General features: G+C 42.1%; 1 protein-coding gene across 1 annotated transcript in view; it reads right to left on the bottom strand.

Annotated features, from left to right (window-relative positions):
• The window catches only part of LOC311500933 (venom phosphodiesterase CdcPDE), a gene marked incomplete at its 5' end in the record, with an annotated part of 42,402 nt that extends 21,127 nt beyond the window's left edge, over positions 1-21,275 (bottom strand). Inside the window, 11 exons of the mRNA XM_084562571.1 lie at positions 776-848; positions 965-1,030; positions 4,372-4,481; positions 7,296-7,415; positions 11,729-11,808; positions 12,312-12,409; positions 12,888-12,948; positions 13,394-13,519; positions 14,103-14,243; positions 20,037-20,157; positions 21,234-21,275. Coding sequence (XP_084418697.1) covers positions 776-848; positions 965-1,030; positions 4,372-4,481; positions 7,296-7,415; positions 11,729-11,808; positions 12,312-12,409; positions 12,888-12,948; positions 13,394-13,519; positions 14,103-14,243; positions 20,037-20,157; positions 21,234-21,275 — 1,038 coding nt within the window. The remainder of the gene's footprint in view (positions 1-775; positions 849-964; positions 1,031-4,371; positions 4,482-7,295; positions 7,416-11,728; positions 11,809-12,311; positions 12,410-12,887; positions 12,949-13,393; positions 13,520-14,102; positions 14,244-20,036; positions 20,158-21,233) is intronic.
• Between the last annotated feature and the right edge of the window lie 3,426 nt (positions 21,276-24,701).

Raw genomic sequence — 24,701 nt, forward strand, 5'->3', positions numbered from 1 at the left:
CAGTCTCCTGTCGTGGTAGAAAACCCTTTTCATCTGATGTTTTGAAGAAATCTGAGCAAACACAAACCAGCTGATGATAACAACCACTCACTAAAACACATCTGACATGTTTGTGTCTGCACCTGATGCATGCGTGTGTGTGTGCGTGTGTGTGTGTGTGTGTGTGTGTTGGTTCCACATGCAAATAAAAAGAACTGTTCCTTATTGACTAGTCCTGCTAAGTCTGTGAAGGTTCTCAGTCACCCAGGTCATGGATCTGTTGAGTGGTGACACGACTTATCAAAAGAATAGTTCTGCTAAGATTCCCGTTTTGCGTGATCCTCAAAACAGGTTTTCCCCCAGTCCCTAGACTCTGGTTTGGGGCTGTTGTTGTGCACCAGTGTGCTGCACAGGTATACTCCAGAAACTGAAACGGTGCCAAACCCCAGATGTGCTTCAGTCAGCAGTTTAGTCACGTGTAATCACTTGTTATTTAGCTTTCTTCCTGTCTGTCTTGGCACAGATCATAACAACAGTAAAGTGTTAGCGTGCCACGCAGCAAATGTGTTTACGTGTCTCACAGGATGCCAAACTTTCAAAGGTCGCAGGTTTGCCTACGCTATTCATTACCCCATAAAGAGCCTGATGGGACGTTAACTGCTTTAAAAGCTCATCTCATTCATCTGTAGTGGTTAAATGGACTTCAAACTGCTCTAAATGCGCTATAAAAAGCCTTATCAGTGATCGTTTGTGGTGAAGGCTGGAATAAACATGTGACTAAGCCCGGTGACCTTACCCCTCCGCTGACGGGACCGTAGCTGTGTCCAGACTTATCAGGCTCCTCCAGATATAACGTGTAGAAATCTGGTCTGGAGGAAAGGTCACATTTTACTTTTTTTACTGCATTTCATCAAACAGACTTTCATTGTTGCAGTAACGAAACTGGGAAACCGAGCACTTTGCTCTGAACCCAGGAACTGCCCACCTTTCATCATCTGGCAGCTGCAGCCACTTCAGGACAGTAAATACTCTTTCCTCAAATGGGACTTTGCTAGAAAGAGCAAAAACAAAAGGAGACAAACATTTTATCTTAAATCTGGAGCTTTTTACGTCTTTGGCTAGTTTAAAGGACACACATTTAACTAATTTATATAATAAAGTCTCATAAATGTCACCAGGATGTTTACGCCAGTGATTTACACTCATGGATTTAGCCTTGTCCCAAATCAGCTGTTTCAGATTTAAAAGCAAAGGAACTGCTGCTCTCTTTGGCAGAGGGTAGTGGTGTGGATGCCATGGCAAAAACAAGGCAGAAGAGCCCAGAGCTGAATGCAATTATACCGATCAGCCACAACATTAAAACCACTGAAAGGAGAAGTTAATAACATTTAAACCATCTTGTGACAGTTCAATGTTCTGCTGGGAAACTTCTGGACCTGGCATTCATTGGTGTGGATGTTACTTAGACATGTAGCACCCACCTAGACCAGACCAGGCACCCCCACCCCATAGCAATGACACTCCTTGATGGCAGCAGCCATCCCCAGCAGGATGCAGCCTGACACAGACACACACACAAAAACACTTTAGGAACAACTAAAAAAAACATGAAGAACAGCACAAGGTGTTGACCTGGCCTCCAGATTCACTAGATCCCAAACTGATCAAGTATCTGTGGGATGATCCACAGAGGCCCCTCCCCTCAAAGACCCCCCCACTAACAACACTGTGTTGATCAGACACCACAGGACACCCTCAGAAGGCCCATGTCTATTCTCTGATGAGTCACCACAAGGGAGACCTGCACAATATTAGGAAGGTGGTCATAATGTTATGCCTGATCGGTGTAGCTGAAATCACAGCAGGCTTCAGCAGAGCAGCATATCTTTGGCTTTATTTCGTGAGACTTTAAATGTGAAATGAATGTAATGCAATCATCCTTCCATCCGTTACCAACATTTCTGAGGAAAACAGTAGAGCCAGAGGGGAGTAAACTCACGCTGTTAGGACGAACCGGTTTAAGTTCATAAGTGTGGGAAGACATTGTTTTGTAATACCATCATTGACTCAGAGTATTAGTGCAACGGTACTTCCAAATGACAGGTTGATATGTTCATCAACAGACTCCCTGAGAAGACCTAAACCTACAATAAATGTACATCCATAAACTACTGGAAACACACACACTGTAGTTACTCACCTTTTACAACCTTTTGTATTCTAATCTAACGGTCTTACAATAAATCCTCCTTCACGACTGTTCTAATGCTCATTTTACACTCAACCGGCGTCAGAAAGGCGGAGATTCATCTGCACATTCATCTTTGTGGAGGATGGAGTTTGTGGTTCTGTTGAACTGGACTGAATTAAAGTGTTTCTGTTATTTAGCCTAGCTCACTGACTACTATGTTGAAATAATAGGAACGTGTGTCGGTTCAGCAGTTCTACAAACCACAGCTGAATCAGCAGCCCTCCCAGTTATTTGATACCAATGCTGAATACCAGAACCCTCATGATGAGAGCACTTGAAAGGAATGAAATAGGAAGTTCGCAAATTCCTTGTAACACCACTACAGTTTATGTGGCTTGGCCCAAGCCCGAGTTTGGCAAGCAAGGATGCCCTTTGTGGAGCAGTAATGCTGTGGAAAGCAAGCAGAGTCTGAAGTGCTGTTATAGTAAATAGTAAATATTTGTAACCTATGGAAGGCAGCAGCATAAAAACAGCAAAAAAAGAAGAAGAAGAAACCTAGATGATTAAAAAAAAGGAATTCAAATTGAGTCCTGCTTGACCTAATCTGCATTTACTGTTGATGTGAATTTGAGTTAATCTCATGGTAATACAGGTTAACGACGGAAATCATGTAATTAATCACAATTTATATTTAAATCCATTGACAGCCCTAACATATAGATATAGGGTGATTGGTGAGCTGTCCTCCAGACGCCTCAGTGCCATTACATGAATGTTATTGGTCATTTAGAGAAATAAACTTCAGATAAATAGATAAATAGACATCAGATAAACTGCTCCAAAACATCCGGGATGTGAATGCAGCACGATGGACTGTTGCTTGAAGCCGACGTGGCGAGAAACGTTTATTTTGTGAGCTTCTCTTGTTGTGTCGTTTTAGCGCTTTGAGTGAAGCCTTTGGTATTTGGTCTTCACCAATTCGTTTGGATCTGTGGTTTTGGATTTACCTGCTTCTCAACTTCGGCACTTTTTGCTCGTGTTTTTGTAAGCTGTCATTAAATGTTCCCTTGCGACATCCCCTGACAGTTACGTCTGCTTTATTGCAATAACTGCTTTGATAGGACTGGATGCAGTATGACGGGGGTTTATTGATATTGCTCCACAGACCGCCATATCTCATTTGGCTTATTTTTATTAGATACAATAATCATCATACACTGATTAACTGCTGTTTGCTGACCACTTTATAAAAAAAAGATCTTCCATGTTCCATGGAATTTCTACAACGGGGCAGTAAGCTGAAACTCACAACGAAGGGAACTTGGCATTTGTGATGACCGGGTCTTTTGCAGGTGGCTCAGTGTCTTCATTTGCGTAATAACATTTTGTCATTTTCCCAAGAAAAACCATGACACTGTCTTTTCTCACACAGCCACGCCAGACTAAAGGAATAGTCTGCTAGTCAGCCAGAATAAATGTTTTCTCAAGGGACGCTGTGGATTTAAAGAAATGCTTTACCAGGTTCCAAGAGGGGACATTAGCTGACATTAGCTGACATTAGCTGTCCTCTGGACAGATACAGCAGCAATATAATGATGATTATTGCATATTTATGTCACAATGTCCTTGCACTGTGCATCACATATGCACATAGCTAACACATATGGATATTTTGAAGCTGCCTGGAGTCTAAAGATCACTAAATCAACTGTGAACAGGTTTATTGAACATAGTTTTTAGTATTACATTATTTTCAGGAGGCAGTTCATTTAATTAAAGCAGTGAAATGTGGAAACTATGAACTGCTGAACAACTATTATCTTATTTGTGGATGTTATCATCATAATAATGATGAAATGCACACTGAAGCTCGATGTCCCTGACAAAGCTGAACTGTCTCTTGACCGTCAGCTGATCAAAGTGTTGAAGTGGAAGAAATTACTGCTGAGTTCAAACATGTGCTTTTTTGTGGATGTGACTCAAGGGCTGCACAGAACATGTCCAAACATTATTTTCCCCTGACATATAATTAAAATCCATAAGAGTTGTTGAAATCAGCACAAAAAGCTGACAGAGAAATTGACAAGTCTGTCACACATTGGACACATGAAACCTAGCTCCAGTTTTACTCATATGTTATATCTCATACCTCACAACCTGGGTTCTCAGCATGTTTATGAAGGACAGGAACGAGGTCTTACCCGTTGTAAGGTTGGTAGATGTTGGGAAAGCTTCCGTTGATTTTGACGTCTGAGCCAGGCCAGAAGAAGGTTCCAGACTTCAGTCCCTGATACTTTGCTGTGTGCCAGATCTCCAGGCATAGAAAAAAAAAAATATATAAATATATATATATAATCTTCACATGGTTCATCAACGCTGATCACTGAGTCTCTTGCATGGTCATGTATTTATTATTAAACTAAAGCTGTACACCTTCAACACACTTCCTCTCTGTTACCTCCTTAGACTGTATATGAAAGATGGACGCAACACAACGTCTTCCTCCGTGTTACACTGAAACCCACTACAAGTAAATACAGGCGTGTCATACTGGTACATGCCCTTGGGATCATTTTTGCCATGGAATTAGCAGGAAAAGTTTTTCACAGCAGCAGCTGATTTATAGCCTTTGGAGCAAGGTTAAAACCGCACTAACCATGAGTTAGCTCTGTTCAAATCTGAGCCAAAACTTGAGGCGCCAAAAAAATAAAATAAAATAAATAATAATAATAATCAGTGTCCCTTTAATAAAATATAAATAAATTTCACAATGTGGTAAGTTCTGCTCCAACCAAATGCCAAACCTGAGCCTTTAAAGGTGTAGCCCACAAACACTGTGGTCACATCTGTTCAACAGCACTAAAAACCACGGCCTCCGCAATGAACACACAGGGCAACCGCAAAGCTTTTACCCTGTGCAGGGCAGTAACAGAGGGCTTCCGTTGGTTTCCCAGTGTCTTCTTACAACTGCATAGTAACATTTAGTCATTTCCTATGGAAACACCACATCACTGTATTATTTCGTACTGTCTTGTCTCACACACCCACTCACACTCAGGACTAAAGACACAGGTCAGCCAACATAAATACAGTTGAAACCAGATGTTTACATCCACTGTGTTAAAAGACACATAAACCTTTTTTCCTCACTGTCTGAAGTTAAATCAGACTAAACCTCTCCTTTTTTAGGTCAGTTAGGATTACTAAAATTATTTCTATTTGCTAAATGCCACAATAATGAGAGAGAGAATTTCTTAGAGAATTTTTTATTACTTTCTTCAAAGTCAGAAGTTTACCTACACAAAGATTACTATGTCTTTAAACAATAAAGGAAAGCCCTGATGATGGTGTCATGGCTTTGGAAGCTTCTGATAGGTTAACAGACAACATCTGAGTTAATTGGAGGTACACCTGTTGATGTATTTTAAGGCTACACCTCAAACACACTGCTTCCTTGTTTGACATCATGGGAAAATCAAAAGAAATCAGCCAAGATATCAGGAAGAGAACTGTGGAGCTCCACAAGTCTGGTTCATCCTTGGGTACAATCTCCAGATGCTTGAAGGTGCCACGTACATCTGTTCAAACAATTATACGCAAGTATAAACACCATGGGAATGTCCAGCCATCATACCGCTCAGGAAGGAGACGGGTTCTATGTCCCAGAGATGAACGTTTTTTGGTCCGAAACGTGCAAATCAAAGTGTCATTCTCCACAGTGAAACGAGTCCTGTACCGACATGGACTGAAAGGCCACTCAGAGAGGAAGAAGCCATTACTCCAAAAGCAACATAAAAAAGCCAGATTACAGTTTGTAAATACACTCAGGGACAAAGACCTTAATTTTTGGAGACATGTCCTGTGGTCTGATGAAACTAAAGTGAAACTGTTTCTCCATAATGACCATCGTTACATTTGGAGGAAAAAGGGGGAAGCTTGTAAGCCTGAGAACACCATCCCAACTGTGAAGTATGGGGGTGGTAGCATCATGTTGTGGGGCTGTTTTGCTGCAGGAGGAACTGGTGCACTTCATAAAATAGACAGCATCATGAGGAAAGAACATTATGTGGAAATATTGAAGCAACATCTCAAGACATCAGCCAGGAAGTTAAAGCTTGGACGCAAATGGGTCTTCTAAATGGACAATGGCCCTAAGCATACTGCAGACTATTGAGAGAAGCTTGTGGAAGGATACCCAAAACGTTTGACCCAAGTCATACAGTTTAAAGGCAATGCTACCAAATACTAAGGAAATGTATGTAAACTTCTGACTTTGAAGAAAGTAATAAAAAATTCTCTAAGAAATTCTCTCTCTCATTGTTGTGGCATTTAGCAAATAGAAATAATTTTGGAAATCCTAACTGACGTAAAACAGGAGAGGTTTAGTCTGATTTAACTTCAGACAGTGAGGAAAAAAGGTTTATATATCTTTTAAGACGTGTATGTAAACATCTGGTTTCAACTGTATAAACTCAGGGTGAAGGGGAAATAATGCTGACGGCCAGATGCCAAATCGGAGTCTTTAAAGGTGTAGCCCGCAAACACTGCGGTCATGTTTGTTGTTCTCCAAAATGAAAACGCAGTTGAATCACACAGGGAAATCACGAAGCCCAGCAGTAATGATGTGGAAAGCAAGCAGATGCCAAAGTGCTTTTATAGTAAATAGTTTTACGCTGTGGAGGACTTCTGTTGGTGTACGAGTGTCTTGTTACGGCTGCTGTCTTGTATCACACACCCATGCATGCTCAGGACGGAGGAACTGATCTGCAAGTCAGCCAAAATAAATATGAACTGACAATGAAGGGGGGAAAACCTGACATTTTTAAAGTGCAGCCCACAAACGACACTGTGGTCACGTCCATCTTCTATAAACGGTCTGTGGTTACATGTCTACCTTCAAGATGTAGCTTTCTTAATTGTTTTTCTAAATCAATTATTTCACCTCACTAAACTCAACTAAGCATGCACATACTGTCCCACCACTGAATGAATGAAGCTACGTGTCGTCACATGAGGTGTTTAAAACCAAAAAGAGGAAAAAGGAATGTATATTCATGTCAAATTGGGGATCAATGAAACGTTTGGAAATTTCTTAGCTTTCAAATTCATTGTGTGAATCACTCACAGGTTGTCCGAGGTACCAGTCGGGGTTTTCTTTCTCTGGACTGGACAGACTGAAGATGGCATCAAACTCCGGGTCATACATGTAGTTGTCAATCAGCCCGTTTGATTCTGGATAGAGACCCTGAGAGTGTGTGAGGGGGAGGGGAGAGAACGATAGTTATTTAACAGATTTGCTCTACATAACTCTTAGATTAGATTAATAGATTAAGGTCTCTCGGCCAAGTATACTTGTGTATACAAGGAATTTGGTCTCTGCATTTATCCCATCCGTGAATTAGTGAACACACAAAGCACACAGTGAGGTGAAGCACACACTAACCCAGAGCTGCCATGCTACAGCGGCACTCGGGGAGCAGTGAGGGGTTAGGTGCCTTGCTCAAGGGCACTTCAGCCGCTTTCTGGGGGGGTTCGAACCAGCAACCCTCCGGTCACAAGCCCAAAGCGCTAACCAGTAGGCCACGGCTCTTTTGTGTTGAGTAAGTCTGAGTAAGTCATGTTTGATTTGTGACAGGGTGGATACGCCCTCATGAATGCAATGTCGTCTGTACCTGCTTTCTTATTATACAAGCCAAGCATGTGTCTTTGTGTACAGACCGTTAGTGTGTGGGAGTAAATGTCGTAGGTATTCCCTCGTCTGATTTCTGTCACGAGGGTAGTTCCTAGAAACCTCCCGTAAGAATCGGCTGACGCATGTCTGACATATTTCCACTGGTCTCTGTTATAACAACGTTCCGCTGTGCAAACGTCAGCACGTAAATACTTTAGAAACTGCAAGTCATAGCTAATTATTCACCCATGAACTTCACCCACATTTCTATTAACCTACGCACCAGTGCGTTTACACAGTGGTGCACACAACACAACACAGGAGAAAAGAAGGCTACGGGTCAATGAGTGAACAGGCACAGCCATGGGCGTGGTAGTGGGGGGAAAAGGGGACCTGACTACCCAGGGCCCGAGTAGGGAGAGGGCCCATGAAAATCCAGATTTTTTTTATTCATTTATTTTTTTTGAATGAATGAATTGGGCCCTCCAATTAATTGGTGTCGTAATGTATTTCAAATATATTGATAACAGCAACTGAGAGAATGAACTTTGTGTCACAGCCCTCCCAACCATTTATTCTGGGGGCCCCCTCTTGGAGATGCAAAATGGTTTAGTCCGCCTATAGACAGCGGCAGGCGACAAGTACGTCAGTGAGCGGGGATTGAATGACCTGGAGGCTAACTGTCATCATGTCGCCCAAAAAACACAAATCAGGGTACCAGAAAAAGAAAGAGCAGAAAGAAAAAGAAATAAGGCTGAATGAGGGGAAGCAACTGTTAACTGCTTTCTTTCTGAAAGGTGAACCGAGTTTACTTGTGTAACTGCATCCAGTTAACGTTAATGTTGTCATAGTCCAGAGTCCGTGGGCATTTCCTGGGATGTAAATTACATCCTTACAACTCGTGTAAGACTTTAGCAAGGCTTTATTTCTTTTTCTACAAGCTGAAGAACAATTTTATTGAAAAATTAGATAGTTTATTTGATTTGATTCTCTGTGTTGTTGGCTCCTGTTCAAGAATAAATGTTTTAAAATCAAAATGTGTCATGGATCAAAACGTTAGTACACAAACCAGATGTAGCCCAATGTTTATAGGTGTTTGAGCACAAGTATGCTGAAAGTATGAATGAAAGAACCAGTTATCAATATTATCTGATCTGATTTTAGCTTAAAACACGATTTATGCTTGTTTATTTATAAATAAATGCCTCCATTTTTTTTATTTATTTATTTATTTTTGCTCGCACACTGGAATGGATAGGGGCCCACTGACATTAATAGTATACAGGGCCCAGAATTTGGTGCTGCGCCCCTGGGCACAGCAGTGCTCATGCTGCGCCCAAATGTCAACCTGATAAAAGCAGCCAATGAAAACTGAATGGACTGTCAAAGCAACTGCACACGGTACTGTGGCTGAAAGCTGGTCTAGAGTCTCTCAGTCAGAAACTGATTATGCTTCAACAACGATCTGCTGGGCCAATCCAATCAATTGGGGGGCTTGCACGTTAGAGGGACAGCTCATGTCAGATGTTTCGGCGAGAAAGTCAGAGACGCCAGACTGAGATAGTGTGGACATGTTCAGAGGAGGGAGTGTTAGAGCTGCCAGGCAGGAGGTCTAGAGGAAGACCAAAGAGGAGGTTTAAGGATGCAGTGAAGGAGGACATGAGGGTAGTTGGGGTGAGGGAAGAGGATGCAGAGGATTCATCACGGAGACCCTTGAAGGTAACGGCCACAAGGAAAGGAAGAAGAAGAATCATTCGGGCAGAGCTTCATGTGGTGATGCACAGAAGAATAACAGCAGCATAGTTATGCACGTCATCTGAGCAAAGTGAAGTTAAATTTGTTTACAAGAAGTTGGCTCTCATTTATTTTAGGAATAATTTATCAAATGAAACACGCCACATAATATCCACATGCCGTGATAGCAGCAGACTCCTAATTGAATAAGAACTGAATCTTTTTTAGCATCTGTGTTCAATCAGGCCACTCATGTCTGCTTCTCATTTTCCAGTGTTCCTGATTGAAGTTTATCGTAGTTGCAGCTTCCTAGTAAGTCTGTGGCTTCGGTGTTTTTGCTGTTTTGCTGCCTCCAGGTCTGAATGCGACCGTTCATGCATTATTATGTCTAAGACCTCAAGTTTGGGGTAGAACTTTATGATTTTGGACTTGAGCTTGGGTCCTTTTCCCTGAACTTTCAAAGGCATCTTCATGTCGTCCTGCTGGACCAACTCCTGTTAATGGAGATGGATGAAATGTTCAACAAAGCTGCACAGGTGTTCCTAATAAAGTGCCAGGCGAGTGCATATGTGCAGGCTCCAGGTGAAGCAGCCAGTACGTTTACATGCAACTCTAATATTCCACTTTTATTCTTGATATGCAGAGATATGCAGAGGCGCAGCATGGCAATAGGCAAGAGAAGCAATGGCTTTGGGCCCCCAGGGGCTAATATACTGCAAACTACAGCAGTGGCAATGTGTTTAGTTGTCAATGACAGTAGGGGACCTCCTTAAGGAGCTTTACATTTGACGCCACTCAGCACAAGCAGTCCACTAATGAGCCGTGTGCATGAGCCTTTAAAATAGTTAGATATGACTAAAGAAGTTCTCACTCTGGCAGTGAAAGAAGAAAGAGGAAGAGGTGAAAAGAAAAGAGGAAGACAGGCTGGAATTATCTAACTTCCTGCCCCTTCATCACACTACACGTCCAAAATACAGCAGCATTGCTGGAGACAATGTGGTCAGATTAATGTCAATCACACACATGTTTTTTGGACATGTGTAAAACTGCAGGGATTCTGGGATACAGCGGTTCAGACTCTAGAGGAGATTTTTTTCCTACAGGATAGCCAGGGACCCCAGGACCATCTCCCTGGGTTTGACTCCAGATAATACTTCAAAAGAAGGACCTGTATCTTTTCAAAATACTGATCTTGGTATGTAAAAAGGCCTCAACAAGGAACTGGCTGAACCCCCCCAAGTCCAACACAATGGCCAGATGATTTACTGGATGGAAAGACTATCTCAGAATGAAAGCAGGGACCCTGGACCAACGGTGGTGGCATAAATGGACGGGTCAATTACTCAGTAGACCTAATGAACAGTGGCAAAAGCTGCGATGAGAGTGGTGTGCCACACTTCCATTTATTACTTTTATAATTGAATTGAATTGAATTTATTTATTTTTACTCCCATTTTTTACCTTTTTTTATTTCACCTCTCCAAGTTGCCATTTTGGATACTTGTATTTGTTGTACTATCATTGCAGAGGATTTTGTTCATGTTTAAAAATGCAAAACAGATAAAAAAAAAAAAAAAGAAGTATTTAACGTCTAGCTTATGAGCTTATAAGCTTTCACACCTGACTTGATATCGTTCTGGTTGAGGGAGTAAACTCCCAATACCTTGCATTTAACCTTTGTTTGGTTCACACTGGAGATAAAGTTGTGACGCGCCCTCAGCACTGTGTTCTCTGAAAACAGTTGCGTAATAAAGTAAAAAAAGTAAAACTTCGGTTTACAGAAAATCAAGACATCAGATCACGGGTAGAAAATCGTTAGGAAGACGCATCAGTTCGTAGGCGTCTCCACAAATGAACACCTCCAGGGAGCGACTGTTGTGTTCACTCCTGGGCAAACGAACCGACCTGATGGATAAACGCTCGGTCTGGACCTTACACCTGGTGTCTGCCATTTCTAGAGTTTGACTCTTGTTTCATTGGACACCAGAGAGGGAGAATGAGCTAATTTGGACAATACATGACTAGAATGCCAATTAGTCAAACTCTGAGCGTTGTGCACAAACCGTCAGCTAATCAGGAGTGGAGGTGCATGCCATATAATTCCGGCATTTTGTCTGTTGAATGTCATCAGGGTGTTTGCTCTGTGTCCTTACCGTAACAATGGTGTAATGATTGGGGAATGTCTTGCTCGGAAACGCTGCCTGCATGTACGGCGCTGACGTCCCACACTGTTCTGCGATACCAGAGAACAAACCATGTTGAACCGAGATCTCTGGCCTGGAGGAACCCTGCCCCTTATTATAATCAGAGTGATTGACTACATGTGGACTTGATAAATTTGACTCACATCAGTCCCTGAAAAACAACAGTGTACACACATTTGTACGCAGATAAACCACACAGTGTTAGTAACAGACCATGAAATTGAAGAAAATACAGTTAAAAGTCATTGTTACTAGTTCCATTTTGACCTGATGTCCTCCTAAAGTTTTCTTCCAGGTGTTGCTTTTCAAATGAGTTACTTTCAATTTTAAACAACCCAAAACCAAAAGGAAAAGAAAGGAAATCTAAAAATGAAGATGGCTCTTTAATCGCTCAGCCACAAGATCCTTTGAGTTTGTTGCAGTGAGCTGGCCTGTGAGAGGCCTACCGCACATACGCTGGAATAATTAGTAATCAGCTTTCTGAAAGACAGCAGAGCAGAGCAGAGCAGAGCAGAATGTGAGCGACACTAACTGAGTTTGTCCAAAACAGGGATGAGAGAGCTCCACGACTGCAGGTACTCAGCTCTCAGTCCATCCAGAGAGACCAGGAGCAGAGGCTGCTGCTTGAAACTACAATCAAAGAAACAACAACAACAACAAAAAAAAATATCAGGGATTTAACTCTTTGCATAGCTTGCATTACATGAACAAGATCTATTTTGTAAAAAGCTGGTGAAGATTTGAACAGTGTGAGAGATTAAAGACGTAAGTTATTGTTGTTGTAGGCATTCAATGAAAACTTTAGAAAACTGAAGGTAGGGTGGCCGTACACTGCGCTGCAACTTAAGAAAACACATGCAAATCAAGAAAATGTCCTCATCCACCTGATCCCGACGACCTCACAGCATGTTTTCTGTTTGCCGGTGCTGTGATAAAGATCTTTTCTTACTTTTCCTTGTGTTTTGTAATGTTTGCACGCGTTCTCTTGAGTCGCAGCGCGTTGAGCTCCCTCAGCCACCGCAGGAAAGAAGGTTTTTGAGCAGAATACAAAGGAGGGTTTCTCTCAGTTCTCAGCGGATCGCTGACTTTACTGCGTTTCCGTTCTTACCCTGCTGGACATGTAGCTGCTGACAGATGCTCACATTCATCCTCCACCCACTCTGTCTCTCCTACAGCAAGGAGGAAAGAAACACAGAACTCAGATCATCATCTCACCAATAACGAAACATGTGGAGGTCAGATAGGTGTACAGTGACAGGCAGAGTGATCTAAGTTTAACTTACTACGAAATATCTAGTGATGAGGCAGCAGACTGTCTCTGTTAGCTTCACAGTATCTCAAAAATGGAGTTATTTACAGAGAACAAGCATCAGACCTGAATCACTATCGTACCAGGAGGTCCACAAGAGGCTCTCAGACTTCAAGCAGAACAAACAAAGTCTTCTTGTGATCAAACAAGACTCAGGAGCTTCTCCTCTCCAACTAAATATATATACCCTGCAGGTCCAGTTTATTTACTTTCTTACTGTTGGACTGCTTCTATCTCCTCAGCCTAAAACCACACGCATGTCTGGACATCTGCTCGTCTTCCTTCGTCTTTAGACACATTCTCACCGAGGCAGATGTGTTTGTAGTCCGTGCAGCAGTCGCCAGCAGACAGGCAGTCGTCAGAGCAGTGGCATTTGCTTTGGGTCAGCCTCTTCTCGCCACAGCGCAGCTTTGTGCACCCCCACTGCTGAGCTGTGGGGAGCGGTCACAAAGTTAAACCTGCAGTTTTTAATTGTGAAAATGATAGTACCTATAATAATATAAATAGACAGAAGGACAGTCGGTAATAAATTGGGTGGCCGAAGAGGATCTAGTTGTGAAATCTTGAAGGAAAGTAACAGGATCTCAATGTGGGATTTCACAGGAAGCCGGTGGAGCTGCTGAAAGAGTTTATGGAGCTATTTGGAGGGTAGACCAAAGAGAAAAGGATAGCAGTAATGAAAGTAGACAAGCAGAGGTGGGAGTCATCCACGCAGGAGTGAAAATGTAGCCAAGAGGAAGAAGGTAAATGATGAATAGTAGGGGACCCAGAACAGAGCCATGTGGGACTCCTCTGGCAACGGGTGAAGGGGGAGACCTGAAGTTTTCAAGCTGGTATTCACATTTTGCTGATACATTACAAGAAAAATAAAGTGCAGCAAGGGTAGTAGAGCTGTGACTGTCACCATGAGGTAGCCTCAGAGGCTTTAAGATAAAATTCCCTAACCCTAACCCCATCAGAAACATCCTAGCCAGCCTGTCTGAATTAAACGAAAGGTCAGAAACGACGTCTCACTGGGCACGGTGCAGGTGTCGTGGTAGTCGTAGCAGCAGCTGTTGGTTTCATTGCAGTTGCTGTCACATCTGCAGCCGGGGACGTCGCCGTCGTAAGGCTCGTAGCATCTGCTCCTGCAGGACGTGTGGGGGACGACTGCAACTGAAACACAAGACGGATTATTGTAATCTGCCTGGATTCACTTTTTAAAAGGGACGCCGTCTGTATCGTTAGATCTGACCTCTAGCAACGATTCTTTCTAGTAATGTTCAAACTATGAATTCTTATCTCAGAGTCTGTCTGGGACTATTTTTAGCGTTGAGTATTTCTGTCAGTGTGAATGGGAGTGATGCAAAATAAATATAAATGGGTGTTTGCGGTAATAAAGCAACATGATGTGTTCATCCAGATTACTTCAGTTATCATAACAGTCATGTCAGCGAGGTGAGTTATATTTGGAGGATGAAGTTATTTAAGGAGGAAGTGACAACAACAAAAATAAATAAAGGAAGATCACTTCAGTTTTATGAGGCGGCGTACGCAGGTGGAGGGGTGTCCTTCCTCTTCTTGTGTGTTGCTTATCCCCGGGGTTCCAGCCCAGTTCACTTGTGTTTTATCTCTTTTCTGTTTCATATCTGGAATATGTGGCGTCTCCTCTGGTTCTGACATGCAGGTCAAACCACGTCACACATTACAAAAGGTCATATGAACTCAACTCAGCAACTTCCCTTTTCTGGACTTCCTCCACCTTTCTTTAGAGATAAATTCCATTTCCATTGTGATATATTTTGATTCCCCTTCCTTTTTTTTTCAGGTTAAAAGTTAAAAACAATATTTAATCTAACGTGACTATAAGAGTCACAAAACATCTATTAATATTATATCACATCATTTTTATTTTTAACATTTTGTTTTTAATGCGAACTTCTCTTGAAAGTCTCTCCTCACAGCTCAGATTATTTTTAGAAATATTTATTATTTATTTACTTAATTACTTAAATTCCACCTGCACGCTGGTTAGCACATATCCAGAACGTTTCAGACTGACGTGTTAACTTTGTTTCCTTTCTGGGTTCATTCCAGTTCCAGATTCTGTCTTTCAACATTAAAAGAGATTATCTTTTTGTTCCACTGAATGCTGGTGGCTGGCTCCGTGCCGGCTCAGGGATTAGTTCTGACATGTCATGGTGGTTTTCCCAAATCTACCTTCTCACATTCTGTATTTTAGTATTCTGCTGATGGGAGGCGCTCATGTGACGCCCGTTCATTTGTCACATTATTCACGCAGCTCCCACGTCACATGACATGCTCATGTGATATCAGCGTAGAATCAGCTGCACATGACATGAAGGAAATAAAGAGTGACAAAGAATGACGAAGCAGAGCCGGTGACCTTTGTCAAGGTGAAACCAAGGCGCTGTGGGAAACCTGAAGCCCGGGTTGACTTTTGGCAGGATATCTGAGCTTGAGTTTTTTTATTTTTTTGTTTTTTAGGTGGGTGAGTGAAACCAGCTCTTCTTATTATTATAAACAAGTGTGACAGAAACTTAATTGCCGGTTTGCTAGGTACACCAGTGAAAACATTCTTACATAATCGCAGCTCATAAAGGTTAAAGTATTTATTCAGCATTAGTTTCAAATAACTGACAGAGCTGTCGTTGTGCAGTGTTTTCATTTTGCAGCCTGTGGTTTGTAGTTCTGTTAAATGATATAGTCTGTCTAGCGTTTAAGGCGGGGGGGGGGTCAAACTCATTTTAGTTCAGGGGCCACATACAGCCACCTGATTTGATCTCAAGCGGGATGGACCTGTAACGTGACATCATAAAAACCTGAAAATAAGGACAACTTTGGTGCAAAGAAGAATATTAAACTATAGTGGTGTAAAACATTTAAACAATTTAGTTCTAGGTCTCAGTTGTTGCACAACTCTGACTGAAACAGTGTGAACTCTTAGTCAACAAATAAGGACAAATAACTGCTTTTAATTTAGTTTTTGCATATTCATCCCACAGGTTAGGGTTAGGGTTTAGGCTCCCTGACCTTAGGACCGTATGTTTGACACCCCAGTCTAGGCTCTAAGGCAGGACTGTCACACTAATTGAAGTTGGGGGGGCCACATACAGTAACATAACAACAACTCCAGATGGTTCCCTTTTGTTTTAGTGCGAAGAAGAACATTGCGGACATGTTAACTTCCCTTTCACCAAACATTTTATGAACAACTACAAATTTCTAAAGAAGTGTAATTTAAGCACATTGCCACCATCTGCTGTTTAGATCTGGGTCTCAGTGTAACACTGATTAGGATCAGCACCCTCCTATTATCTTTGGGGTCCATGTGGCCCCATTCAGTGTTGAACGTCTCTAAATATAGATCTTTTTTTTTCTTTATATTTTATGACTATTACTAATTCAATGGGGGCAACTGGGTAAAACATAAAATTAAAACAAAATAATATGTCTTCAGTTTCCTGTATTTGTGTCAGTTTGACCCCAGGTTCTTAGACTTAGACTTAGACTTCTTTAATGTCCATAAAACTTACATAATTGTCTTTGACAGTGGCATAAAGACATACAAGCAACACACACACATCAAACTTTTTTCTTTTAACTGCATGAAAACATTGTGCACACATGATGCTGAGGCCACTGGAACATGCAATTTTATAATAATGAAGAAGCTTTAGGGCCCTAACCTGTCCTCTGCCGTGGCTGCAGGAAGATATGGATAATTCACACAACATTAGGAGTGAAGGCATATGTAAAAACTAGCACAGCAGCCTTCTCAGTGTTGACCCTCCACCTGAAAACGCAGTACCTTCCAAAAATGGAAAGCTCCCTACTTGAACGACAGGCTGGACCTCATGTCCCAGACATCACATCAGCATTTGAGCTCTTCATAATACCATCAAATAGTGTATATGTCAAGAGGTGAAGCTACAGCAAGGCTTTGGGCTCCTGACACTGACATGAACGCTGGCCCTGAACATAATATACATTATTATTCTTGATAGCAGAAATAGTATTTCATACCAAATGTTACAGAGAAGGATGACAGAATATTCATATGAAGCCAATTAAACGCATCTTTTCCAATTTAAGGTTTTATGGTGATCTGTATATTTATTCAAAGAGCATAGAAGGTGTTAGTACATTTGAGGGTACCAGGAGGCCTAATAACTTCGGCCGGTATCTTTGACACCCCTGGTCTGGGGTCTATCTAGTGTCGCCTGCATCTACGGATGTTGTATTGTAGTCAGTGTGCAAGCCTTAAGTGATTAATTCCATCCAGTTTAACAGACCCACAGGGTACATCCTCCATCACCACCTTTCTGACGTTGGTTCTACATCAGCTCAACAATACAACAAGTCATGAAGGAGGATTTAGATTAGAATACATTCACTGGTGTACCTAATGTTTTGTCTAGTGAGGCTGTGATGCCACCAAGGCTCACTAAGCTTGACGTTTCGTCTGGATCTCCTGCATGTGTTTGTGCAGCTCGTTAGTAGGTTCTGCGATTTATTGTTCTTTGAGGTCTGCACTGAGACAAGCCATCACTAAGACTAAACCACAAATATATAAATATATGACAAAGGTTTGTGGCTAAGAAAAACGTTTCTTTGTTTTTTGGGTTTTTTTCTGAGTAACTTCGGAACGTTTGAGGCTTTTTCTAGAAACAATATTCATTCAAGGCATTTTGGCTTCTGACATTTTGACAAACATCTAGTGACGTGACGGTGAATCAGTATGTGCAAGAGTCAGACCTGGTGAACACACAAAACTTCAGATTCACACTGAGTCAAGTGTCGGGGTTCTAGACCAGGTGGGATTACTGTAGAAAGCACTGATTGATAGGATATGATTACAGTAGGGTTTAAAATGGCGGCGTGGGTTCTTATGTAGCATTAATCCATTGCTCAAATTGACATAAATAGCCTTCTCCTTAGGAGTAAGGTTACTTCCTTGTCCCCAAACCTAACCCCCAACCCTAACTTGAGCAGATTATACCCGATCGATGGAACTCTATATCTGATCGTGACTGATTTAAATAACCCTCTAATGGAGTGGCATAAACTCATAATAAGTTTGCTGTTGTGCTTGACTCTTCCTGAGGGACCCTATATTGAATATAATTTGGTATTTGTTTTTGTTATCTTTTTTTATTTATTTATTTATTTAGAGAAAAAGGAGCCAATTTAACAACCCACGTCTAACTTGTAGAAGATACAACCTGTGCCTGCGCATAAGTAGCCTTCTCTTTCGGAGTAAGGTTACTTCCTTGTCCCCAACCCTAACCCCTAACCCTAACCCTAACTTTAATCCTTCCCCCCAATTCATTTATTTTATTTTTATTTTTTTTTTAAGGAAAAGGAGCCAATTCAACAATCCTGCTCTAACTGATGGAAGATACAACCTGTGCCCGTGCATTAGTAACTTTCTCTTTAAGAGTTAGATTACTGCCTTGTCCCCAAACCTAACCCTAACTTGAGCAGATTATAGTTGTTTAGTTGATTCTGATTCTGAGTATGAGTAGATGGATAGACAGCATCAGGCAGTGGCTCCACAGTTACTGACCAAGCCACATGGTCTTAACTGGGGGAGAAAGTAAATGGACCAAAATCCACTTTAACCTCATTCACACGATAAATAGGAAACAGGAGAAATAGGGGAGGTAATTTATGGGGTCATTTTTACTTTACAGATTAAGGACATGGCTGATTCGCACAGGATTAAGATCACAGACGACCTCCGACATTATTACACATGACTGGAGGTCCCCCGATAAAACCAGTCCTGTGAGAATAGAATAGGGCTATTGTTGTCTAAAATAGGTAATTGCTGCATTTTGAAAAATGATGTCATTGCAGTAAAGGTGTCTTACTTCCAGTGTGTCCCTGCACATGTCCACTGGATTTAATGCAAATATAAACTGATGTGTAGCAGACCAGCAACAAGATATGTCCACTTTTTTTATTTAACTGGCATTCTCTTCAGTTTTCTCAAAAGTTAAAAATATACTCTTAAGTAGTTGATGCTCGTTTCATGCATCCAGTAAAAGTGATGAATCATACATCTGTGTTTCATGTGGCGCATTCGCATAGGATTAGCAAACTCTGTGTTTTACTCTAATTTACTATGCATATTTATTTCTCTGCTACTTTCCGCTTCATTCCACTGCATGTCAGGGGACATTTTACACTTTTTGACAGCTTTAGTTACTTTGTGAATTCTAATTGATCATAAAAAAATATATATTTTTAAAAATAAAACATGATGAGACTATTCATCCAGGGAAAGAAACTATGGACGACCTGTCAGTATTTAAATCAGCCCACCTTTGTCAATGAACACATTAATGCTTGATTTAATGATTTCTTCCGTCTACATGGGTGAATGAGTCAGTGACACCTCGACGTTGTTCCCTAACATCTGTCCAGACTTTGATTTACAACACTTATAATTTCATAATTCTTAAGTGACAAGAGGCAGAAAAAAGCTGCGAATCAAACAAAAGTCTTGGGAAAAGTAAAAACACGCGGCAAAATCACAGAGATGCCAATTCACACTGGATTAGTATTGTCACAGGATCTCTGTGTTACGTGAAATAGGGTAGGTAATTTGCGGTGTAATTTTTACTTTACAAATTACGGACATGGCCGATCCGCATGGGATTAAGATCACAGACGAACTCCGCTATTATTACCAATTACCAGAGGTCTCCAGATAAAACTAGTCCCGTGCGAATAGGGGTAAAGACAGAAATTCCTCAGAGAGTCACTCATTGAATGAGTCACTCTGCTCCTGATACCACGGCACAAATGCTTTAACGACTGTTAGTGTCAATAAAGTGGAAAAGAAATTAAGTGACATTGTTTGTGAAGTATGTGAGCATGCAGGGGCATGTAGTGCTGCTGTGTGGGATGGTGTGTGTATGTGTGTGTCCCCCGGGGCACCTTCATTTCGACATCTCTGCAGGTCCAGCCCGAGACCGAGTCCGAGGCCGAGGATTATGACCACGATCGACACGGCCAACACAGCTACCTGTCGCACACAAACACACACAGAGACAGATGTTCACTTCACAGGGTGAGACATAGCAACGTAAACAGAGGGTCTCCCTGTGAGCGCCGGAGTTGTCTGTCTGGGTCCCGTCGCTGATCTGGAGGAGACACCAGCAGCATTCTCATCTGAATGCCACAGAGCAGCTTTCTGTTACGTAACACTCGTTCTTCGCATACTTGTGCAGCTACAGCATGTCTCCGCTGCACCTCTAACTGACGAGGCTTTGACGGCAGCACAACTACCACCTGGGTTTGTCATTCTTTCAGCAAGCAATTTATTTTGCACACATCTTTCCCAATGAGTTACCTTCACTGGAACTCAGCTGGGAGCCATTTGGTTGATTTAACCGGCGTGATTGTGATGATTTACAGACTGGACGAATTTAAATAACAGCATTTCCTAATGCTTTCTGGAGAAATGAATGCTTTCAGTCCTACTTGTTATTTCTGAGAAGAAATATTATATTCTGAAAATGATGACTGATGTGTAACGCAGGGAGTTTTTTAGACTAAGCCAGTTGACGACAGACATCCTGCAGCTACATGCCAAGTTCAGCATCTGCACATGTGAAGCGGTCCATAAAAACAACACTCAGAAGAAAAAAATGCTGCAGGCGTGCATGAGATCTGACTCATTTTAACTGTTTCCCTACAGACGTTTGAAGCACAGAACTCCATACATGGCACAGTGTGAAATTACACACATCCATATTCACTATAATGCTTCTAGTCTCAGTCCCTCTCTCTGGGACTGATAAGGTAACACTGTGATTAAATGTGAAGGGATCAGACTAATGAGTAGTGCTCACCTTGTGCCATTGAAAGCATCCTATACTTTTAAATGCCGTAGAGACATGTAAATCATCTGAGTGGTCTATTGGGGGTTTGAGGTTCGCCCTCTATTAATTAGCCATCTGTTTTGTTGATCATAACACTGTTTACGTCTTTTGTTAATTCTCAATATCCATATCAGACGTGAAGCATGAACTTCCAAATTAGGGCTTGCATCAAACTGCCATCCTAAGCTTTTATTTAATTCTGCTATGAATTAATATCACATCCTCATCCGGAACAAAAACCAATACTCACAATGATCTTCTTGTTCTTCTGTGGCTCCTTCACCCAGTCCATGGCTCCCGTAACGCTAAGACACTAAGACAGACACAGGTGGACACACAACCCTCTACCTGTGGCTGAAGCCTGACAGTTCTGCAGCGACCTCTGGACCAGGAGCAATCAATGTGCAAGTAACTGATTGCCAGAACAAGGATACAGCCTCCTGTTTGTGAGCTGTCGGCCCATCAAACAGCGGACGATGCTCCTTTAGAACGCCATCAAAAGGAAGACGAGGTGAAATGAAGCAGCGTGTAATGATTAGCTAAAATGTATGGATTCAAACTGCCAATGAAAGACGGTCTGATTGTTCTGCGTATCAATAACTGATAACGGCGTGGAAATATTAACAGGTTTATTTGATAAGTAGGGAGATTATTCCAGCCGTAGTGGCTCCGCGGCTGATAGTTGACCTTTAATGATTCCAGTAAACAGGCATCAGATGGGATGGGGCGGGGGTTATTGGAGTGTCATTAGAAACCTTGAGCTTGGAACCATGACTTGATAAGCTCTGATTATAGTTTGAATTATGAAAGATCAGGATCTTTGACCCGGGCAGCTAACTTTAAGCCGGCGCAGCAGTAAAGTGCAGCGATATGGATTCATAGCAGCCTGCGAAGACGGAGAGCTGCAGAGTGAGTCAGCGCTGAGTGGCTGGGTGATGGGTGGTCCAAAACGCTTTGGAAAAGTTTCCACTTGTTCAACTCTCTGATCAACATAAGGGCCTTTTAAAAAAACAAGAACAATGCTCTCTAATCTTAGTTTCTGCTAATGCATGAAGAGAGCTCACATTTTAAAGAATTTGAATTGGATTTGTGAATTGTTCACTAAAATTCCTGCTCACTCTCCAAAAAACAACTGTGCCCTGGCAGTGAAACATTTAACCCGGTGCTCTGGAAGTGCATCACAAGCATGACATTTGACGTAATGTTGGCGTTTAAAGAAGGTCCTTTAAGACCGTCAGACCTTAAGAACAGGTTCTTTTATTGCCTGGGTCGAAAGTCAGGAAAGGAACCACAGTTTTATAGATAAAGCTGCAAGAAGTCGTCTTCCAGTTTCTGTTTTAAGCTTGAAATGAGCTTGATTGTGTGAAGGATGTGCTTTAAATGCTTTAAATCAAAGTCTGGACAGATGTTAGGCTGCAAAGTGGAGAACATGGGTTCTCTCCAGGTTCTCCAGCTTCCTCCCACCGTCCAAAGACATGTTGGTTAGGTTCATTGGTGATTCTAAATTGGCCGTAGGTGTGAGTGTCTCTGGAGACCTGCCCAGGGTGGACCCCACCTCTAGACCGATGACAGCTGGGATAGGCTCCAGCCTTTAGCTTTAATTACTTACAGACACGAATTAATGTCCAGAAGTTCCAGTAAAAGTTGAGAAATTTTCATGGTGACGCATTAGCTGCACATGCAGCGAGGGGGGGGGTCATTCGTTTAACAAAACAGTTCGCTGTCAGTGTTTAGTATGAGTGTTCATGACAGAGCACATTTCGCAGCAAAACACTCCCCCAAACAAACGATAATGGAGATAGATGTTGTTTGGGCCGTGGGGAGGCCTGACACACCTTTAACAGTCAGAGGGTGAAAATAACCTGGAGCTGAGTCCTCTCCTTTATCACAGACCGTGGTTTGTAAATGATCCAGATGGTGTAGAGCAGCAACACCCGAGGTTTCTACTGTTTTGTTTAGTATTAGCTTCTCTTAGGAGCATTGTTACTTTGGATCAGTGTTGCCAGATATACAGTCGGTACTCAGAAAAGATGCTTTCTTTTGATTTATGTGAACATCTACACCTCACCACACACTGAAGCCTGAGCTCAAGACAAGCTCATGCAGGGATGGCGGTATGGGAATGAAGAAATATCGTACTGTCACTTTTTAAAGTCATCGTATTTTGACCCAAACTACGGCGTGCACTAAAACGACTTGAAAAATCACACGCCAGGACAGTGCATTTAAAATCAAAGGTGTTCTACGTGCATGGAACTGCAGCAACCTGAGGACTAGACGCAGAGGCTCGGCCATTTGAATGAAACAAGCGCTTCCCTCATTTAGGGCCTCTCAGTCCGCGGAGGCCCCAGACGCAAAAACTCTGGGCTGTTTTAGAGTCTCTGAAAATGTCTTTTATTACTTCCACTTAATTTCAGCTGTTTTACCACATTTTCTCTTTTTTTTTTCATTGGGTGGTTGCTAGCACTGTGCTATAGAGGTTTGATGTGGAGCCAGAGAATTCACATCCCACGTGTTTACTTTCCTTCTGGCATGATTTTTGAGAGCTGGAATGGCCCGACGCCATTTGAACGCTGCAGCAGCTGTAGAAGGCTTTGGCCTCATTCCCAGCATCATGAGCCCGAGGCAGAGCCCAGGCAGAGCGATAAAGCTGCTGTGCACGGCTACTGTGCATGGCGGGGTTGTTTGACTTTCTCACCGGTGTCACTTTCCTTTTAGCACATTTTTTCCTCTGAGTCCAAGTGTGTTGTGGTGTTTGTGGGGTGGGCGGTGCACAGAAATGCCAAAATATTGTATATTTGGCCTAAACATCCTGCATCTGGCAACCCTGACGAGTTCAGTCTTGGAGGAAAAAAGTACTAAAAAGAAAAGAATTCCTCTTCAGCTTCTCCTGTTTCAGTTCTGCATGAAGAATGGAGTTCAGATGCTTTTATTTTGACAGCCAAGGACGGAGGCTAAGAGGTGCGTTTGACCGAGTGTGTGTGTGTGTGTGTTTGAGTGTGACAATGAATAAAGCATTCCATTCATTCAAACGGCCGAGCCTCTGTGTTTATTCCTTCGTAACTGCAGTTCCGTTGCAACACAGTCTCACACCTTGTCTTCACATGCTGCCGTTTGGTCTTTTAGCCCTGACGTCCTAAGCCGACGTCTAGGGGCCCCCTCTTCGTCGCTTGACGCCGTAGAGGGTCATCCGATAGATTTGAATGCAAATCCCTCATCTTTGTATTTTGACGGAAAGGGGGTTAGCCGTCCAGCGGTTTGCCTGCGCTGGAAAGATGTTTTTTGGCGACTGATTTTGTGTTACAAATGTGTATTTTGCAGCACCGTGCGGCGCATATGCTGAACAATCATTGGTGCGGTGAACATGTTCGTGGAGCAGGAACCCTTGTCTTCTACCACGACTTTTATTTTTATTTTTTTTTTAAAGTCTACATTAAAATGACATAATTACTGGAGTTACAGGACTGCATATTTGCTGGAGGCTTAAAACTACTTTTTCTTTACCTTTTTTTTTTTTTTTTTTTTACTTTTCAACCTGCGACGCATAGCAACCGTTGCTATGGGTAACCAAACCCAGCAGACTCTGGCCTAGAAGTCTGTATTCTGTCTGGTCCAGTTTGATCACTTATCTAATATGTTGTTGTGTAGTTGGGTTTTGTAACTGCAACTCAAAACACCAACAGGAGAGTATTGAGGATTGCGGGATTAATCCACTACA

Source organism: Chelon labrosus (genome assembly GCF_963514085.1).
Source record: "Chelon labrosus genome assembly, chromosome: 16".
Lineage (NCBI taxonomy): Eukaryota > Metazoa > Chordata > Actinopteri > Mugiliformes > Mugilidae > Chelon > Chelon labrosus.